The 21,667-nt window shown below is 40.9% G+C and overlaps 2 protein-coding genes across 8 annotated transcripts in view; one reads left to right on the top strand and one right to left on the bottom strand.

The window, feature by feature from the left end:
* The window catches only part of LOC134483204 (IQ domain-containing protein M-like), a 232,986-nt gene that overhangs the window by 93,186 nt on the left and 118,133 nt on the right, over positions 1-21,667 (bottom strand). For 6 of the 7 annotated variants that reach the window (XR_010060078.1, XR_010060079.1, XR_010060076.1 and 3 more), the window contains one exon: positions 11,663-11,858. Coding sequence is in view for 2 of the 7 variants with exons in the window: in XM_063278474.1 (XP_063134544.1) it covers positions 11,663-11,858 (196 nt within the window). In the remaining 5 variants the exon portion in view is untranslated. Of the gene's footprint in view, positions 1-11,662; positions 11,859-21,667 lie in introns of those variants that run through there. The other variant, XM_063278473.1, reaches the window with a different exon arrangement.
* On the top strand, positions 9,104-11,434 carry LOC102550225 (septin-7-like). The gene has a single exon (XM_039098092.2). It carries the CDS (start codon positions 9,232-9,234, stop codon positions 10,384-10,386), a length of 1,155 nt encoding a protein of 384 aa, XP_038954020.1. The 5' UTR covers positions 9,104-9,231; the 3' UTR covers positions 10,387-11,434.

Genomic DNA, 21,667 nt, shown 5'->3' with positions numbered 1-21,667 from the left:
CTTAGGGAAGCACAGGAAAACATTAATAAACAAGTAAAAGCCTACAGAGAGGAATCGCAAAAATCCCTGAAAGAATTCCAGGAAAACACAATCAAACAGTTGAAGGAATTAAAAATGGAAATAGAAGCAATCAAGAAAGAACACATGGAAACAACCCTGGATATAGAAAACCAAAAGAAGAGACAAGGAGCTGTAGATACAAGCTTCACCAACAGAATACAAGAGATGGAAGAGAGAATCTCAGGAGCAGAAGATTCCATAGAAATCATTGACTCAACTGTCAAAGATAATGTAAAGCGGAAAAAGCTACTGGTCCAAAACATACAGGAAATCCAGGACTCAATGAGAAGATCAAACCTAAGGATAATAGGTATAGAAGAGAGTGAAGACTCCCAGCTCAAAGGACCAGTAAATATCTTCAACAAAATCATAGAAGAAAACTTCCCTAACCTAAAAAAAGAGATACCCATAGACATACAAGAAGCCTATAGAACTCCAAATAGATTGGACCAGAAAAGAAACACCTCCCGTCACATAATTGTCAAAACACCAAACACACAAAATAAAGAAAGAATATTAAAAGCAGTAAGGGAAAAAGGTCAAGTAACATATAAAGGGAGACCTATCAGAATCACACCAGACTTCTCGCCAGAAACTATGAAGGCCAGAAGATCCTGGACTGATGTTATACAGACCCTAAGAGAACACAAATGCCAGCCCAGGTTACTGTATCCAGCAAAACTCTCAATTAACATTGATGGAGAAACCAAGATATTCCATGACAAAACCAAATTTACACAATATCTTTCTACAAATCCAGCACTACAAAGGATAATAAATGGTAAAGCCCAACATAAGGAGGCAAGCTATACCCTAGAAGAAGCAAGAAACTAATCGTCTTGGCAACAAAACAAAGAGAATGAAAGCACACAAACATAACCTCACATCCAAATATGAAAATAACGGGAAGCAATAATCACTATTCCTTAATATCTCTCAATATCAATGGCCTCAACTCCCCAATAAAAAGACATAGATTAACAAACTGGATACGCAACGAGGACCCTGCTTTCTGCTGCCTACAGGAAACACACCTCAGAGACAAAGACAGACACTACCTCAGAGTGAAAGGCTGGAAAACAAATTTCCAAGCAAATGGTCAGAAGAAGCAAGCTGGAGTAGCCATTCTAATATCAAATAAAATCAATTTCCAACTAAAAGTCATCAAAAAAGATAAGGAAGGACACTTCATATTCATCAAAGGAAAAATCCACCAAGATGAACTCTCAATCCTAAATATCTATGCCCCAAATACAAGGGCACCTACATACGTAAAAGAAACCTTACTAAAGCTCAAAACACACATTGCACCTCACACAATAATAGTGGGAGATTTCAACACCCCACTCTCATCAATGGACAGATCATAGAAACAGAAATTAAACAGTGATGTAGACAGACTAAGAGAAGTCATGAGCCAAATGGACTTAACGGATATTTATAGAACATTCTATCCTAAAGCAAAAGGATATACCTTCTTCTCAGCTCCTCATGGTACTTTCTCCAAAATTGACCATATAATTGGTCAAAAAATGGGCCTCAACAGGTACAGAAAGATAGAAATAATCCCATGCGTGCTATCGGACCACCACGGCCTAAAACTGGTCTTCAATAACAATAAGGGAAGAATGCCCACGTATACGTGGAAATTGAACAATGCTCTACTCAATGATAACCTGGTCAAGGAAGAAATAAAGAAAGAAATTAAAAACTTTTTAGAATTTAATGAAAATGAAGATACAACATACTCAAACTTATGGGACACAATGAAAGCTGTGCTAAGAGGAAAACTCATAGTGCTGAGTGCCTGCAGAAAGAAACAGGAAAGAGCATATGTCAGCAGCTTGACAGCACACCTAAAAGCTCTAGAACAAAAAGAAGCAAATACACCCAGGAGGAGTAGAAGGCAGGAAATAATCAAACTCAGAGCTGAAATCAACCAAGTAGAAACAAAAAGGGCCATAGAAAGAATCAACAGAACCAAAAGTTGGTTCTTTGAGAAAATCAACAAGATAGATAAACCCTTAGCCAGACTAACAAGAGGACACAGAGAGTGTGTCCAAATTAACAAAATCAGAAATGAAAAGGGAGACATAACTACAGATTCGGAGGAAATTCAAAAAATCATCAGATCTTACTATAAAAACCTATATTCAACAAAATTTGAAAATCTTCAGGAAATGGACAATTTCCTAGACAGATACCAGGTATCGAAGTTAAATCAGGAACAGATAAACCAGTTAAACAACCCCATAACTCCTAAGGAAATAGAAGCAGTCATTAAAGGTCTCCCAACCAAAAAGAGCCCAGGTCCAGACGGGTTTAGTGCAGAATTCTATCAAACCTTCATAGAAGACCTCATACCAATATTATCCAAACTATTCCACAAAATTGAAACAGATGGAGCACTACCGAATTCCTTCTACGAAGCCAAAATTACTCTTATACCTAAACCACACAAAGACACAACAAAGAAAGAGAACTTCAGACCAATTTCCCTTATGAATATCGACGCAAAAATACTCAATAAAATTCTGGCAAACCGAATTCAAGAGCACATCAAAACAATCATCCACCATGATCAAGTAGGCTTCATCCCAGGCATGCAGGGATGGTTTAATATACGGAAAACCATCAACGTGATCCATTATATAAACAAACTGAAAGAACAGAACCACATGATCATTTCATTAGATGCTGAGAAAGCATTTGACAAAATTCAACACCCCTTCATGATAAAAGTCCTGGAAAGAATAGGAATTCAAGGCCCATACCTAAACAGTAAAAGCCATATACAGCAAACCAGTTGCTAACATTAAACTAAATGGAGAGAAACTTGAAGCAATCCCACTAAAATCAGGGACTAGACAAGGCTGCCCACTCTCTCCCTACTTATTCAATATAGTTCTTGAAGTTCTAGCCAGAGCAATCAGACAACAAAAGGAGATCAAAGGGATACAGGTTGGAAAAGAAGAGGTCAAAATATCACTATTTGCAGATGACATGATAGTATATTTAAGTGATCCTAAAAGTTCCACCAGAGAACTACTAAAGCTGATAAACAACTTCAGCAAAGTGGCTGGGTATAAAATTAACTCAAATAAATCAGTTGCCTTCCTCTATACAAAAGAGAAACAAGCCGTGAAAGAAATTAGGGAAACGACACCCTTCATAATAGACCCAAATAATATAAAGTACCTCGGTGTGACTTTAACCAAGCAAGTAAAAGATCTGTACAATAAGAACTTCAAGACACTGAGGAAAGAAATTGAAGAAGACCTCAGAAGACGGAAAGATCTCCCATGCTCATGGATTGGCAGGATTAATATAGTAAAAATGGCCATTTTACCAAAAGCTATCAACAGATTCAATGCAATCCCCATCAAAATACCAATCCAATTCTTCAAAGAGTTAGACAGAACAATTTGCAAATTCATCTGGAATAACAAAAAACCCAGGATAGCTAAAGCTATCCTGAACAATAAAAGGACTTCAGGGGGAATCACTATCCCTGAACTCAAGCAGTTTTACAGAGCAATAGTGATAAAAACTGCATGGTATTGGTACAGAGACAGACAGATAGACCAATGGAATAGAATTGAAGACCCAGAAATGAACCCACACACCTATGGTCACTTGATTTTTGACAAAGGAGCCAAAACCATCCAATGGAAAAAAGATAGCATTTTCAGCAAATGGTGCTGGTTCAACTGGAGGTCAACATGTAGAAGAATGCAGATCGATCCATGCCTATCACCCTGTACAAAGCTTAAGTCCAAGTGGATCAAGGACCTCCACATCAAACCAGACACACTCAAACTAATAGAAGAAAAACTAGGGAAGCATCTGGAACACATGGGCACTGGAAAAAATTTCCTGAACAAAACACCAATGGCTTATGCTCTAAGATCAAGAATCGACAAATGGGATCTCATAAAACTGCAAAGCTTCTGTAAGGCAAAGGACACTGTGGTTAGGACAAAACGGCAACCAACAGATTGGGAAAAGATCTTTACCAATCCTACAACAGATAGAGGCCTTATATCCAAAATATACAAAGAACTCAAGAAGTTAGACCGCAGGGAGACAAATAACCCTATTAAAAAATGGGGTTCAGAGCTAAACAAAGAATTCACAGCTGAGGAATGCCGAATGGCTGAGAAACACCTAAAGAAATGTTCAACATCTTTAGTCATAAGGGAAATGCAAATCAAAACAACCCTGAGATTTCACCTCACACCAGTGCGATTGGCTAAGATCAAAAACTCAGGTGACAGCAGATGCTGGCGAGGATGTGGAGAAAGAGGAACACTCCTCCATTGTTGGTGGGATTGCAGACTGGTAAAACCATTCTGGAAATCAGTCTGGAGGTTCCTCAGAAAATTGGACATTGAACTGCCTGAGGATCCAGCTATACCTCTCTTGGGCATATACCCAAAAGATGCCTCAACATATAAAAGAGACACGTGCTCCACTATGTTCATCGCAGCCTTATTTATAATAGCCAGAAACTGGAAAGAACCCAGATGCCCTTCAACAGAGGAATGGATACAGAAAATGTGGTACATCTACACAATGGAATATTACTCAGCTATCAAAAACAACGAGTTTATGAAATTCGTAGGCAAATGGTTGTAACTGGAAAACATCATCCTGAGTGAGCTAACCCAATCACAGAAAGACATACATGGTATGCACTCATTGATAAGTGGCTATTAGCCCAAATGCTTGAATTATCCTAGATCCCTAGAACAAACGAAACTCAAGACGGATGATCAAAATGTGAATGCTTCACTCCTTCTTTAAATGAGGAAAAAGAATACCCTTGGCAGGGAAGGGAGAGGCAAAGATTAAAACAGAGACTGAAGGAACACCCATTCAGAGCCTGCCCCACATGTGGCCCATACATATACAGCCACCCAATTAGACAAGATGGATGAAGCAAAGAAGTGCAGACCGACAGGAGCCGGATGTAGATCGCTCCTGAGAGACACAGCCAGAATACAGCAAATATAGAGGCGAATGCCAGCAGCAAACCACTGAACTGAGAATAGGTCCCCTATTGAAGGAATCAGAGAAAGAACTGGAAGAGCTTGAAGGGGCTCGAGACCCCAAAAGTACAACAATGCCAAGCAACCAGAGCTTCCAGGGACTAAGCCACTACCTAAAGACTATACATGGACTGACCCTGGACTCTGACCCCATAGGTAGCAATGAATATCCTAGTAAGAGCACCAGTGGAAGGGGAAGCCCTGGGTCCTGCTAAGACTGAACCCCCAGTGAACTAGTCTATGGGGGGAGGGCGGCAATGGGGGGAGGGTTGGGAAGGGAACACCCATAAGGAAGGGGAGGGGGGAGGGGGATGTTTGCCCGGAAACCGGGAAAGGGAATAACACTCGAAATGTATATAAGAAATACTCAAGTTAATAAAAAAAAATATATTTTAGACAAAAAAAAAAAAAAAGAAGTACCATGTGACAATCTTTACAGACACCAGAGACTGGAGGTCCTATGTCCAAGTCAGTAAGTTCACTGTTCATGGCCTATCCAATGTAAGGCAGCATAAGACTATGAGAAATAGGGAAATGTGTCAAGTATAAAACATGGCAGATATTACAGAGGACTGAATGAAAAGAAGCGCAAAATCAAAGAAACCAACGAGAAACCTACTGTAATTCTTCACGTGAAAGCAGATGTAAATAAAATCTAAAGGAAAGGGCAGAGAAGAAGAGAATATAGAGAAAGATGTGAAACTCAAAGCAATTGGGTATGGCAACAAAAATGTCAAAATGCAGACACTTCTAAGCTGTGCCTGCACAGTGGATGTACTGCATATGCAATGCAGGAGCAGAGGTACCTGGGGAAGTAAGAAAATGAGTTCATTTTGGGTCATGTGAATTGTGACCTAAGGAAACTTCGAGTAATCAGTGCAGTAGCTGGGCCTGGGCTACAGAAACGTCTATGACGTAGCTTTACTGGATTAGGAAAGACTCCTGCCGGAAGTAGTTCAAGTAGGCAATAGGCTACCTAGAACTGACTATCAGGCTATCAGCTGTTTGACTCGACTTTGAGCAGTTGATTTTACTTACTGGAGCCTGTATTTCTTCAAGTATAAAATATACAGCGGCTACCTATATTAGTGATTAGAATTAGTGATGAATTCAGTATAAAGAGTTTATTTTTAATAAGACAGATTTCACATCAGAATGATCGAAGCAATGGATACACTTGCACTTACAAACAAGTAGATAGCTGTGTTCTTACAAATAAGTATTCTGGGGACCTAACAGGAAGGTCCTTCCAATGAGCTACTCTGAAAGAAAAATGTGTGCACATCTTTATAGTTTGCCAAGCTTTAATTCTCAAAGTGAGGATATTTCTCATGCCCTCATAGTTTTACCAGGACACATCCATTTGGCATTCTTTTGTATTTGGGCAGCCAAAAGGAATACTTGTGGTTTATTATGAAACCCAACATTGCTGTTTCTAAAATCTGCCAAGATAGATGTAGAAGGAAGAGTTACACACAGTTATTTCCAAAGGAAATGTTTAATGCACTTTGAGAGTACCCAGGAGCTTGGGAAGCAGAAAGCTTCTAATTATTCTAGCTAGAGAGTAAATCAGAAGAAAAAAAAAAAAAACAAACCAAAAAGACAGTTTCCTCTAGTCCCAGAATTGCTGAACTTTGGATAAAGATAGTACTTTACTAAGTGACCAAATTCTCAGAAGGCAAAACTATTACCAGACTAAATTAAATTACTCATTTGGTTTTCTCAATCAAAATGTATAGATTTTTGTAGAGATAGAACATTTTTAGACAAATTACATAAATATTTCCAAGAAAACTATTTGAATTCTATAATTAAGAATACATAAAAACTGAAGCGGCAGGTTCCCTGTGGTCCAGACACCACCTGCACCCAACAGCTCCCTGCACCCAAATCCCGTGGGAGGGAGAGCTAAACCTTCAGAGGGGCAGACACGCCTGGGAAGCCAGAGGAGACTACACTCTGCTCACATTTCTGACTCCAGAGGAAAACACCTAATGCCATCTGGGACCTGGGTGCATGGGGGCCCCCGGGAAAAGGTGGCACAGACCTTCTTGGTTGCTGCCCTCACGGAGAGCTCAAAAGCAGCCCCCCAGGAGCAACTTCAGCCATGGGACCACAGGTAAGACCAACTTTTCTGCTCTAAGCGACCCGCCTGGTGGATTCAGGACACAGGCCCACAGGAACAGCTGAAGACCAGTAGACAGGAAAGACTACCCTCCAGAAAGCAGAACACTCTGTTCCCATAACTGGCTGAAGGAAAACAGGAAATCAGGTCTATAGCACTCCTGACACACAGGCCTATAGGACAGTCTAGCCACTGTCAGAAATAGCAGAACAAGGTTACACCAGAGACAACCTGATGGCGAGAGGCAAGCGCAGGAACCCAAGCAAGAGAAACCAAGACTGCATGGCATCATTGGAGCCCAATTCTTCCACCAAAGCAAACACTGAATATCCAAACACACCAGAAAAGCAAGATCTAGATTTAAAATCACATTTGATCATGATGATGGAGGACTGCAAGAAAGACATAAAGAACTCCCTTAGAGAAACACAGGAAAACAGTAATAAACAAGTAGAAGCCTATAGAGAGGAATTACAAAAATCCCTGAAAGAATTCCAGGAAAACACAATCAAACAGTTGAAGGAATTAAAAATGGAAATAGAAGTAATAAAGAAAGCACAAAGGGAGAAAGAGACAAGGAGCCATAGATACAAGCATCACCAACAGAATGCAAGAGATAGAAGAGAGAATCTCAGGAGCAGAAGATTCCATAGAAATCATCGACACAACTGTCAAAGATAATGTAAAACGGAAAAAGCTACTGGTCCAAAACATACAGGAAATCCTGGACTCAATGAGAAGATCAAACCTAAGGATAATAGGTATAGAAGAGAGTGAAGACTCCCAGCTTTAAAACAATGACTTTATGAAATTCATAGGGAAATGGATGGAACTGGAAAATATCATCCTGAGTGAGGTAACCCAATCACAGAAAAACACACATGGTATGCACTCACTGATAAGTGGATAATAGCCCAAATGCTTGAATTACCCTAGATGCACAGAACACATGAAACTCAAGAGGGATGACCAAAATGTGAATGCTTCACTCCTTCTTTAAAAGAGGAACAAGAATACCCTTGGCAGGGAATAGGGAGGCAAAGTTTAGAACAGAGGCAGAAGGAACACCCATTCAGAGCCTGCCCCACATGTGGCCCATACATATACAGCCACCCAACTAGATAAGATGGATGAAGCAAAGAAGTGCAGGCCAACAGGAACCGGATGTAGATCTCTCCTGAGAGACACAGCCAGAATACAGCAAATACAGAGGCGAATGCCAGCAGCAAACCACTGAACTGAGAACGGGACCCCCGTTGAAGGAATCAGAGAAAGAACTGGAAGAGCTTGCAAGGAGCTCGAGACCCCATATGAACAACAATGCCAAGCAACCAGAGCTTCCAGGGACTAAGCCACTACCTAAAGACTATACATGGACTGACCCTGGACTCTGACCTCATAGGTAGCAATGAATATCCTAGTAAGAGCACCAGTGGAAGGGGAAGCCCTGGGTCCTGCCAAGACTGAACCCCCAGTGAATGTGATTGTTGGGGGGAGGGCGGTAATGGGGGGAGGATGGGGAGGAGAACACCCATAAAGAAGGGGAGGGAGAGGGGTTAGGGAGATGTTGGCCAGGAAACTGGGAAAGGTAATAACAATCGAAATGTAAATAAGAAATACCCAAGTTAATAAAGATGAAAAAAAAAAAAGAATACATAAGAAGCAAGATGGTAGCGCTTTGGCGGGCAGGCCGGGGGAGCGGAGCGGGCGGGGGCGGGCGGACCGTGGCCTCTGAGGCCCGAGTCGCCGGAGCCGCCCCGTCCCAGCCCAGCCCTCGCCCGCCTTGGAGGCCAGTCTTTCCTGCGTCTCCTCTGGGCCTCCGGCCCTCGACTCTTCGGTCCTGAGGCCTTGCCTGCTCGGGTCTCCCGCCCGAGCAGCCTGGGTTGAGGTCCCCTTGTGGCTCAACCGAAGAACCTTGAGGGCTATGTGGGATTTGCCATCCTCCCAAATCAAGTGTACAGAAAATCGGTGAAAAGAGGATTTGAATTCACTCTTATGGTAGTAGGTGAATCTGGACTGGAAAAGTCGACATTAATCAACTCATTATTCCTCACAGATTTGTATTCTCTAGAGTATCCAGGACCTTCTCGTAGAATCAAAAAGACTGTACAGGTGGAGCAATCCAAAGTTTTAGTCAAAGAAGGTGGTGTTCAGTCGCTGCTGACGATAGTTGATACTCCGGGACTTGGAGGTGCAGTGGATAATAGTAATTGCTGGCAGCCTGTTATCGACTACATTGATAGTAAATTTGAAGATTACTTAAATGCAGAATCTCGAGTGAACAGACGACAGATGCCTGATAACAGGGTGCAGTGTTGTTTATACTTCATTGCTCCTTCAGGACATGGACTTAAATCATTGGATATTGAGTTTATGAAACGTTTGCATGAAAAAGTGAATATCATCCCTTTAATTGCCAAAGCAGACACACTTACACCAGAGGAATGCCAACAGTTTAAAAAGCAGATAATGAAAGAAATCCAAGAACATAAAATTAAAATATATGAATTTCCAGAAACGGATGATGAAGAAGAGAATAAGCTGGTTAAGAAGATAAAGGACCGTTTACCTCTTGCTGTGGTGGGTAGTAATACTATCATTGAAGTTAATGGCAAAAGAGTCAGAGGAAGGCAGTATCCTTGGGGCGTGGCTGAAGTTGAAAATGGTGAGCATTGTGATTTTACAATTCTAAGAAATATGTTGATACGAACACACATGCAGGACTTGAAAGATGTTACCAATAACGTACACTATGAGAACTACAGAAGCAGAAAACTAGCAGCAGTGACCTACAATGGAGTAGATAACAACAAGAACAAAGGGCAACTTACCAAGAGCCCTCTGGTGCAGATGGAGGAGGAGAGAAGGGAGCACGTGGCCAAGATGAAGAAGATGGAGATGGAGATGGAGCAGGTGTTTGAGATGAAGGTCAAGGAAAAAGTTCAAAAGCTGAAGGACTCTGAAGCCGAGCTCCAGCGGCGCCATGAGCAAATGAAAATGAATTTAGAAGCACAGCACAAAGAATTAGAGGAAAAACGTCGTCAGTTTGAAGAAGAAAAAGCAAACTGGGAAGCTCAACAACGTATTTTAGAGCAACAGAATTCTTCAAGAACCTTGGAAAAGAACAAGAAGAAAGGCAAGATCTTTTAAACTCTATTGACCACCAGTTATGTATTAGTTGCCAATACGCCAGCATGGACATCAGTGTTTGTTGGATCCGTTTGACCAATTTGCACCAATTTTATCCATAATGATGGATTTAACAGCATGACAAAAATTATTTTTTGTTGTTGTTCTCGAAGGAGATTAAGATGCCTTGAATTGTCTAGGATATTGTGTACTTAGAAATTAACAGCTCTAAGTACCTTTCTACATTTTTTCTTTTTTTTTTTAAATTAAAAAGATGTCTTCAGTTTAATGCAAGAAAACATTTTACTGTTGTACAATCATGTTCTGGTGGTTTGATTGTTTACAGAATATTCTAAAATAAAAGGACTCTGGAAGGTTTTCATTGAGGATAAATTGCCATAATATGATGCAAACTATGCTACTCTATGATAATTATAATACAGAGGTTCCATTCGATGCAGCCTATACAATAATGTATTTAGTCTAACACAGTGGACCCTATTTTTTGACACTTCCATTGTTTAAAAGTACACATGGAAAAAACCTATATGCTTACAGTGCACCTAGAGCTTTTTATAACAGCCTTGTTTGTTGTTTGTTTGTTTTGGATTCTTTAAATATAAATATAAATATATATATATATATATTATTCTCATTTAGTACCCCTTTAGCCAGAATCTCATTACTGCTTCATTTTTGTAATAACATTTAATTTAGATATTTTCCATGTATTGGCCCTGCTAAAATAGAAGATAGCATCTTTCATATGGTAGAAACCAACGAGGAAACTTTACTTTAACTCCCTTTTTACATTTTATGGTAAGTAGCAGGAGGAAAAATGCATTTGTAGATCATTTCTAGGCAAATTGTGAAGTTAACGACCAGCCTGTTTCTACCTATACTCAGTCTTGTTTTACTAGAAATGGGAATCATGGCCTCTTGAAGAGAAAAAAAGTCACCATTCTGCATTTAGCTGTATCTATATATTGCATACCTGTATTTTTTGTTTGTATTGTAAAAAAAATTCACATAATAAACAATGTTGTGACGTAAAAAAAAAAAAAAAGAAGCAAGATGGTAGTGAAGCATATCTCCTTTAATCCCAGCACTCAAGAGGCAGAGCCAGGCAGATCTCTGAGTTCAAGGCCAGCCTGGTCTACAGAGCAAGTTCTAGTACAGCCAGGACTACACAGAAAAACCCTGTCTTAAAACAACAATAACAACGAACCCAAATCAAGCAACCATAAATCTACATCGAAAATGTTAAAGACATTCTTATCTGCAGGGTAACCCTTACCTTGCTCTTTAATCGTTGAAGTCTTTTGCGCTCAAGCCACCCCCTGATAAATGCTTGTATAATGATGATCAGTTTAACAATTCTTTTAGTAAATATAAGTCTTTTTCTTCCCTGGAACAGCTGGAAAATTTCTATGTGTGGCCCAATTCTTTTAACTTTGTTGTTGATTTTATCAGGCTTTACAATAATCTGTGACCTGAAAATAAAATGTAAAGACTTCTTAGAGATAATTTAAATTCTTTTGATGAGGAATGTATATGTGTGCGCGAGCGCGCACACACACACACACACACACACACACACACACACACACACACTTTAGTACTGAGTATTAAAGCCATGACCTCATAGTGATCTACCATTGAGCTATATGCCCAGCTTTTTTGTTTTGGTTTGGTCTGGGGCTTTGTTTTTGTTTTTTCATTTGTGGGGGTTTTTTGGTGTTCCGTTGTTGCTGTTGTTGTTGCTGTTGTTGTTGTTGTTATTGAGACATGGTCTTTCTAGGTTGCTCAAACCGGCCTTGAACTCACTGTATCCCTTGCAGGTAATGAAGTCATGAACCTTGGATCTCAGATTCTAGAGAAGTTGGAACACCAGACCTTTACTATTCAGCCTTCAATAACAAAGGCCTGAGACAAGAAATATACTAGGACTTGTACATAGAACTCAATATATAACCTCATTCAACTATGTGAAAAAGTTCTCCAAAAAAGGATAAAGACGCTAGAGTCAATATATCATACATAACATCAAACTTTTAAAGGAAGGAAACCCAAAAGAGAGGGAATATTTCAAACTGATTCACAACTATTCAAAAGGGCAGGATGGTCCAGATAATTTTCATGCCCACACCGTTATATTAGAATAACTACCGCTCTAAATAAGTCAGCCATTTATGACTTATATGCCAACCCAACATCAACATGACCTCTGACCCTAGACCTGAGAGAGGCAGCAGTGTGGCAAGCACCGAGTTAGGCAACAGTATAAGTCACAGTGGGCTCATACTCAAAACGAAGATGGGATGTCAATACTAAGGTGTATAAACTCATGGCAGTGATGGTAAGCACGGAAGAAAATGTGAGCTCTCTACTATGATCATGTATGTGTGTGCTATGAATATGAAGCATGGGCAACTTTGTGTCCTGATGTTTTTCTTTAGATTTATGATTTATGTTTAACATGGTGACTGCTTTTTCAGTGTCTCTCAGATTTGACTTCTCTTGCAAATTCTTAGGCTATAGAAACGAAAAACCACTACTGTTACGACTTCTGGGCACATATCAAAAGGAGAACCATAGGGCAGCCCACCCACCACAGTTCTCTCTTCTGGACAAAGGCCAGAGAATTTCAAACCCAATTTTCTTAATTCCGAGAGTAAATCTCTGACTCAAACTGACTTTGGTTTGGTTCTATTTTCTTCAAACTGACATTGGTTTTGTTCTATTTTCTTCTAGTCTATTTAATTTCTACATTAAGTGGATTCTTGAGCAAGTCTGGTTTTTTGTTTGTTTGTTTGTTTGTTTGTTTTGTTTACCCATGGTTATTATTTCTCGTTCCTTGGTATATTGAGGAGTTGGAAGTCTGATTTTGATATCGAATATAACCATAAAAGCTTGGTTGTCAGTAGAATAGCAAGAAATCTCAAATCTGTCTTTCGTACTTGTAAAATGCACTGTATTGTATCTCGTGTGAATTATAGTATAACACTATTCCGGAATTTGAATTCCAATATCATTCGTAGATAATTCTGTAGAATAAGTAGAATGTAGATAAACCCTAGATTTTAGGAGCCAGAGGGTCTGGTCACTGGCTACTAGACAATGTCTTTGCAATATGGTAGGGAAATTATACTCATAAAATCTCAACAGTGCTGTTGCTTAAACAAGACCTAGATAATGACGACATCATTTGCCATGCCAATGGAGACAGAGGAAATTTCACAAATCCTAGATACAGAACTCCAGTCAATGAATTCTAAGAAAGATTTTAAGTTCCAGGGCCCCAGAAACATCTGCTACAACATAGGATCTCCTAGACCTGACAAGGGGACTGCACTCATGAAATCTCAACAGCTTTCTTGCCTGACAAAACCAACATAGTGGCAACTCAACTGACCTGCCAGTGGGAGCAGGAGAAATTCCTCAAGGTCCCACCCCTAGATAAAGAGCTAGAGATGGTCAATTACCGTTCAGATAGAAGAAAGCAGTATTCTCCAGAAACAAGCTCCCACATAAGTTGTCCAATCGAAGGGATTATCAGCACAGTACATTACAAACACAGGCACACACGCATGCACATGCATGTGTGCATGCGCGAACACACACATACAAACACAAACACACATAGACATGCAACAGTAACAATTAGAGATCATAAATTTGAAGTGACAGGTAAGTCACAGAAATAGTTAAGGAGGAGGGATGGAACTGATACAGCTACTAAGCTAATGGCTCCCATTTTCTAAACATTTTTTATTAAGAAATGCAAACATTGGGGTTGGGGATTTAGCTCAGTGGTAGAGCGCTTGCCTAGCAAGCGCAAGCCCTAGGTTCCGTCCCCAGCTCCGAAAAAAAGAAAAGAAAAAAAAAGAAATGCAAACATTTTTAAAAAATGTTAGAAACAATTATTAACAACTGAAAATGTAAAGCAAACTTTTACCTTAGAGCCTAAACGTGCAGATATTGATCAGTAATGGATAGATGACTAGTAGCTTTTAAAGTAAAGACAAAGCTGAGATGGAATTCTTTATACAGAGATTCCTAGAATGGCTTGAACTGATCTTACAAACAAAGGATTTGAGAAGAAGCTACGACAGATATGAAGTGGGGACAGATGAATTTCGATGAAGATAGTAAAATAGGCAAAGGCTGACAAATTCATGCCTACAAGACACTGAGTGGCAAATCATTTAACTCAGCAAACATGTTTGTCTGGCATGGACATGGCCCTGAGATTGGTTCCCAGTACTGAGAAACCAATCACAAATGTTACTCAGATTGGAAAAAAAGAGAGAGGGGGAGAGAGAGAGAGAGAGAGAGAGAGAGAGAGAGAGAGAGAGAGAGAGAGTAAAATTCACTGTGAAATCCTTTCTGTTACACTGACTAGCTGAATTTCAAGTACAATCTCTTCTTAATTTGACAGAGGAGGACCTATTTTGGATTTTAATATAATTTTCCTAGATAAAAAAGCGCCTGATATACAAAAAGCGCTCATTTTATTAATTCTTGCAAATCCTTTACTTCCTCTTTGCGACTGAAATTTGCCCAATTTGGTATCCCTGATATTTACTGTCATTTATGCCTGAGCTATTTTTTATTTATTTTGAAAAAGGGCAGCTACAAGCCCTTCCTGAGGTGACATTATAAAGTGACAATGTTTGTCACTGCCCTTGGGGTCAAGATATTTTATTAGTTCCAAATGACAAATGGCTACGTTCCTATGGGCATTCTGTAGAGGACCATGGTTAGTGGGGATTCCTGCTGAACATAGCCAGTCCTATTCGTTCAAATATCCAAAGGGTCATTCTTGCCTTCCCCTTACATTTTCCCATATGCCCTATGATAAGGTATACACAAGTCATCAATTGTGTTTCCCGGAAGGAACAGTGGAAGTGTGACAGCTTTATGAAGACTGTATTTTCTTAGAATTGATCGCAGAAAGAATGGAATTATGGGTACAGGCTCCCAGGGCAAAGCTACTGGCACGACTATACATCTGCTTGTTGAGGCAAAAGGACTGACAAGGACATCAGGATGATTTCTGATCCAGAAACAGAGGCTCCTTAAATCAAGATCATCCTGATGATCTTTAACTTATAATTCCTACTTATCTTCTACCAAATTTTGAGCAAAAACCTTTGAATCCCTACATAATTATTAATTTATTAATGGCTTTTACTTGTACACACTAGAATGAATGACTTCTAAGTGATATAGACATTTTTGCAATTAACATGTTGGTGTTCAAGAGAACCTGTCCTAATGAAATTTTTGTATATATTCTAAGTCATGAAATCAGCGGATATATATGTTAGCAGAAAGTAAGAATTCATGCTAGTCTACTTCATCTGTGAAATAAGTTAAATTTGTAAAAATGCTTTTGCTCTCAAGGAGGATGACCAAAATGCAAATGCTTCACTCCTTCTTTAAAAGGGGAACAAGAATACCTTTGGCAGGGAATAGGGAGGCAAAGTTTAGAACAGAGGCAGAAGGAACACCCATTCAGAGCCTGCCCAACATGTGGCCCATACACATACAGCCACCCAATTAGACAAGATGGATGAAGCAAAGAAGTGCAAGCCAACAGGAACCAGATGTAAATCTCTCCTAAGAGACACACCCAGAATACAGCAAATACACAGGCGAATGCCAGCAGCAAACCACTGAACTGAGAACGGGAACCCCGTTGAAGGAATCAGAGAAAGGACTGAAAGAGCTTAAAGGGGCTCGAGACCCCATATGTACAACAATGTCAAGCAACCAGAGCTTCCAGGGACTAAGCCACTACCCAAAGACTATACATGGACTGACCCTGGACTCTGACCTCATAGGTAGCAATGAATAGCCTAGTAAGAGCACCAGTGGAAGGGGAAGCCCTTGGTCCTGCCAAGACTGAACCCCCAGTGAACGTGATTGTTGGGGGGAAGGTGGTAAAGGGGGGAGGATGGGGAGGGAAACACCCATAGGGAAGGGGAGGGGGAGGGGCTAGGGGGATGTTGGCCCGGAAACCGGGAAAGGGAATAACAATCGAAATGTAAATAAGAAATACCCAATTTAATAAAGATAGAGGAAAAAAAAGAATGATTTTGACATTTCCAGTGAGATATATCATTTAGGGACTCTGCTTACAACAAATAAAATACCTCCAAAAACCAGACAGCAGTAATAAGCCAAAGAATAGTAGAAAAGTAGAAGAGGCAGACATTCTCAGAACAGCACCATGGAGTCCAGAGGGCCCTCACCTCAGGCCTCTGCCCCTCTGTTAGCACTTTCTGTAAGTTTCTCTAAGGAAAAGTTATTGCAAGTCTGCCTTCCCATCCTTGGCACTTCGTTCTTCATCACTGCTTTTGGAGTGGTGCTGTAATTTAAAGGTGAGAACTCTTCTGCATCCTTTCCTTCATGATTTGTTTCTCCTCCATCATTCATTTTTTCCTTCTGATTTCAGGCAAGAATCGCAGCCATTCACCCCCAGCCGGCCATCTAGACATTTCCCAGGACCAGTACGTTCTCTACTTGCTGTTATATCCTTCATCAGATGTTAGTGGAAACATGTCTGTTTTCTACATATGGCTGAGCATATAGACCAGGCCACCTTGGCTCCAGGGGAGACAACAGAAGATTTCATTTCAACCTGAAGCTGTAGCCAATAGGCTCTACTCAGTCTTCACAGAGATTCTCACTGTTGGTACTTGGGCACTTCGTGTTCTCATCCTCACCCTGACAGTGCAATGCTTCTTCTACTCTGATCAGACTAGATTTGGAATTGTGGTGCTGCTGGCACAGCAGTCCCTGATCATACCGAGATCTGCGGTACAATAGGTCACTGCTCCATCCTGCCCCTTCAGGGATGTGTAGCCTTATTGAGTAGAAACACCACATGAAAAAAAAAATGCTGGCACTGAAAAGCACGGACTCCATGAGGAAGAGAACGCTCAAATGTCCTGACAATAGTAAGCAAGACACCAGTAATTACTGAAAGTATGGGCAAGCAGGCAAACTCAAGCCGAGGCAATCAGAAGCAAAGTCAAACCAAATACCACAGGATGATTTCATTTGCCTTAAACTTAGTTCTTCTTCCACTAGAAGGGGGGAAAGTGGGCCTCAAACCCTGAAGGGACAGACAAGAGCAAGACTTGGAGGTAAGTGTGGAGCACGGAGACAGAAGTGTGGCTGGAAAATGCATTCCTCTTCTAGCTACTCCCTGCTAGCTATAACAGCTGCACCCTAATGGGGTAGCATAAAGGTGATCTTCCCTGGCTCTCTCTACGTATTAGGCTGAAGACATTGGAGAAAGTAACTAAGTCAAGCCAAGAGTCCAGATTAGCCTGGCAGCGGGCAGGAGGTAAAGACTGAATATAGTAAATGTATCTTCTAGCTTGCTTGCTGCACAGTGTCTAGGGATGTGCTGGAAATGAAATAGCTTCTGCTGGACTAATTCTGCTATCCCGAAGAGGAGGGACTAGTACACTGGAAGGGAGAGAATGAGGCTGAAGCTAAGAAAAGATCTCATCAAGAAAATTGAAGTTTCCCTTCAGTGGTTAAATGTTCTGGGCTAACAGGAGCAATTTTCCACATTTATCTGTTTCTGTCTACCGTGAGAAACTAGATAATGAATATGATATGAGAATTCCAAAGAATACCAAGTGTCTTCACTTTAGAAAGAGATGGAAAAATAAAATTTGCAAAGCATGGGCCTACAAGTTTAATATACCAGCCTGTGATCGGATTGATGACAGGTAAGGATTTACACACAAAGCAAGGGTACCAAGTAGTAGACCAAGCAAAAAAAAAGGAATAAGAAATGTCTTCCCGAATCCATTTGCTTTATTAAAGTTTAACTATTTATTACCTTTGTCGTTACTAGACTAGTGGACCAGGAAATGACTTTTAATATGTGTAAATTTCAGGAAGGCCATTTTCAAAGTTCACCTACAATCTTTAGAAGCTTTCTCACCACTGTGAGAGAATACCAGATGTAGGCCACTAAAGAGACCCTGTGGTAGTTAGTTTCAACTGTCAACTTGACACAAACTAGAAACAACTGGGAAGAGAGCCTCAACTGAGAAATTATCAAGATGAGCATGACCTGTGAGCACACCTCAGGGGGTTCACTGTTGACTGTTCTTTGCTGTAGAAAGACACCCCATTATAGTTGGCACCGTTCCCTAGGCAGGAGGTACTGAAGAGGATATGGGAAGAGAAACCTAAATGAGAGAAGCAGGCACATAAGCAGGTAAGCATGTCTATATTTCATTTGTCTCAGTTCTTGATTCTGAATGATCGACTATTTCAGGTTCTTGCCTATGATATCTTTTCTCTTTTCTTAATTTTATGGATATTTATTTTATGTGCATTGTGTTTTGCCTGCATGAATGCCTGTGTGGGGGCATCAGATATTGGAATAACAGACAGTTGTGAGCTGCCTTGTGGGTGCTGGGAATTGGACTGGAAGAGCAGTCAGTGCTCTTAACATTGACTGAGCCATTCTCCAGCCCCTACATAGTAAGTTCTAAGACAGCTAGGGATACACAGAGAAAGTACGTCTGGGGGGGGGGGGAAAGAAAGGAAGAAAGAAAGAAAGAAAGAAAGAAAGAAAGAAAGAAAGAAAGAAAGAAAGGGAAAAATGGAATAGTTTTGGCATGACGGGAGCCCAGAGTGCCCTGCCCTGAAATCAGAAATTGTGAGCTAAAATAAACCATTTAGTAGGGTTATTTAAAAAACATCTACACAATGGAATGTTACTCAGCTATCAAAAACAATGACTTTATGAAATTCATAGGGAAATGGATGGAACTGGAAAATATCATCCTGAGTGAGGTAACCCAATCACAGAAAAACACACATGGTATGCACTCATTGATAAGTGGATATTAGCCCAAATGCTCGAATTACCCTAGATGCCTAGAACAAATGAAACTCAAGACGGATGATCAAAATGTGAATGCTTCACTCCTTCTTTAAAAGGAGAACAAGAATACCCTTGGGAGGGAATAGGGAGGCAAAGTTTAGAACAGAGGCAGAAGGAACACCCATTCAGAGCCTGCCCCACATGTGGCCCATACATATACAGCCACCAAACTAGATAAGACGGATGAAGCAAAGAAGTGCAGGTCGACAGGAACCGGATGTAGATCTCTCCTGAGAGACACAGCCAGAATACAGCAAATACAGAGGCAAATGCCAGCAGCAAACCACTGAACTGAGAACGGGACCCCCGTTGAAGGAATCAGAGAAAGAACTGGAAGAGCTTGAAGGGGCTCGAGACCCCATATGAACAACAATGCCAAGCAACCAGAGCTTCCAGGGACTAAGCCACTACCCAAAGACTATACATGGACTGACCCTGGACTCTGACCTCATAGGTAGCAATGAATAGCCTAGTAAGAGCACCAGTGGAAGGGGAAGCCCTTGGTCCTGCTAAGACTGAACCCCCAGTGAACGGGATTGTTGGGGGGAGGGCGGTAATGGGGGGAGGATGGGGAGGGGAACACCGATAGAGAAGGGGAGGGGGATGTTGGCTCAGAAACTGAGAAGGGGAATAACAATTGAAATGTAAATGAGAAATACCCAAGTTAATAAAGATGGAGAAACAAAACACCTTAATTTAATAAGTGTACTTAAATTTTTTAACCTCTCTTTTATCCCATCACCTACCAGAGGTAAGGAAAGGCTAACAGGGCAAAGGAGTGTGTAGAGCTGTTTTTGTTGTTGTTGTTGTTGTTGTTTCTGTAGTGAATCTAATCTGCATTGTTGTGATATCAGTAGTTCAGTTCACAGCTGTGGCACTCAATCGATGATCACAAACACCATTCACAAATCAGCAATGGCAGTTCAATCCAGCAGAAATCCTAAGTTTCTATGAAATTGGTTGAAGTCCATGGAATCAGTACAAACGATGGTCAGCAAAGAGCGGCAAGGTAAGCCAATACCACACGGCATTGTACTGCCTGTTGGGTTATATTTATATCCTTTCCAGACATCAGGAATTCAGCTTTCCAGTCACTCTATGACCCTGGCCCATGGTATGGCTCTACCACATTCAAGGCAAGTATTCTCCCTTCATCCAATCCTCCTTAGAAAACCAGCAAGTCATGGGAACTTTAAATGGTGAGATTTAGCGAGGTTTGGGGTCATTTTTGAGGTATGTTCTTGAAGAGACTTCAGTGACCCGCTTGCCTGCTTTCTCTTCTTCCCCTTCTTTCTTTTGATCCTCACATGCCAGGAGGTGGAAAACTTGCTCCACTACGTACAGACACCATGCTTATAGCTTCCCATAAGTTCGACTTCCAAAGCTGGCCCTCACCATCCTGGTGCCAGCTCGGTTTCATGCTTGAAGTTTAAGACGGGAGTCCCCAGCTTGCTGCTCCATTCCTGCTTCCCCACCAGGATGGTGATGAGTTTTTATCCTTCTGGGACCATGAGCCCAAATAAACCCTTCCTTCCATAAGGTGCCTTAGCCATTGTTACAGTGATAGAAAAGTAGTGCAGAATTTGGTTCAAGAGAATGGGCTATTTCTGTGACAGACCTAACCATGCTACTACTTCTTCTAATGCTTTTTTTTTTTAATTTCTTACATGGTATATTTTCGTAGTTACAATTAAAATCAAGAGAGAGACCTATAAAGGAAAAAAGGAAACAGACTCAAAAAGAGAAGATGACTTCTACATCACCACTGTCGATGTTAAGATTGTTCTACTGCGGGGTTGGGGATTTAGCTCAGTGGTAGAGCGCTTGCCTAGCAAGCGGAAGGCCCTGGGTTCGGTCCCCAGCTCCGGAAAAAAAAAGAAAAAAAAAAAAAGATTGTCCCACTGCTAGTCTTTCCTGTATTTGTCTGATAAGAGCATTTTTCTTCTCTCTCTTTTTTACAGTTACCATTAGTTTATTTTTTAATTGGATTTTTATTTATTTACACTTCAAATGTTATCCCCTTTCCCAGTTTCCCCTCCTCAAACCCCTCATCCCATTCCCCTCCCCCTGCTTGTATAAGGGTGCTCCCCTACACACCCACCCACTCCCACCTCGCCACACTAGCATTTCCCTACACTGGGGCAAGGAGCCTTTACAAGACCAAGGGCCTCCCCTCCCATTGATACCAGATAAGGCCCATCCTCTGCTACATATGCAGGTGGGACCGTGGGTCCCCTCCATGTGTACTTTTTGTTTGATGGGTTAGTCCCTGGGAGCTCTGGGGTATCTGGTTGGTTGATATTGTTGTTCTTCCTGTGGGGTTGCAAACCCCTTCAGCTCCCTCAGCCCTTTAACTAACTCTTCCATTGGGGACCC

This window comes from Rattus norvegicus, chromosome 19 (assembly GCF_036323735.1).
Source record: "Rattus norvegicus strain BN/NHsdMcwi chromosome 19, GRCr8, whole genome shotgun sequence".
Taxonomy (NCBI): Eukaryota; Metazoa; Chordata; class Mammalia; order Rodentia; family Muridae; genus Rattus; species Rattus norvegicus.
This window is presented reverse-complemented; position numbering and strand designations above follow the sequence as displayed.

Bases quoted from the DNA above. Each gene is read 5' to 3' on its own strand.
- LOC102550225 (XM_039098092.2), top strand. From the start codon at position 9,232: ATGGTAGTAGGTGAATCTGGACTGGAAAAGTCGACATTAATCAACTCA.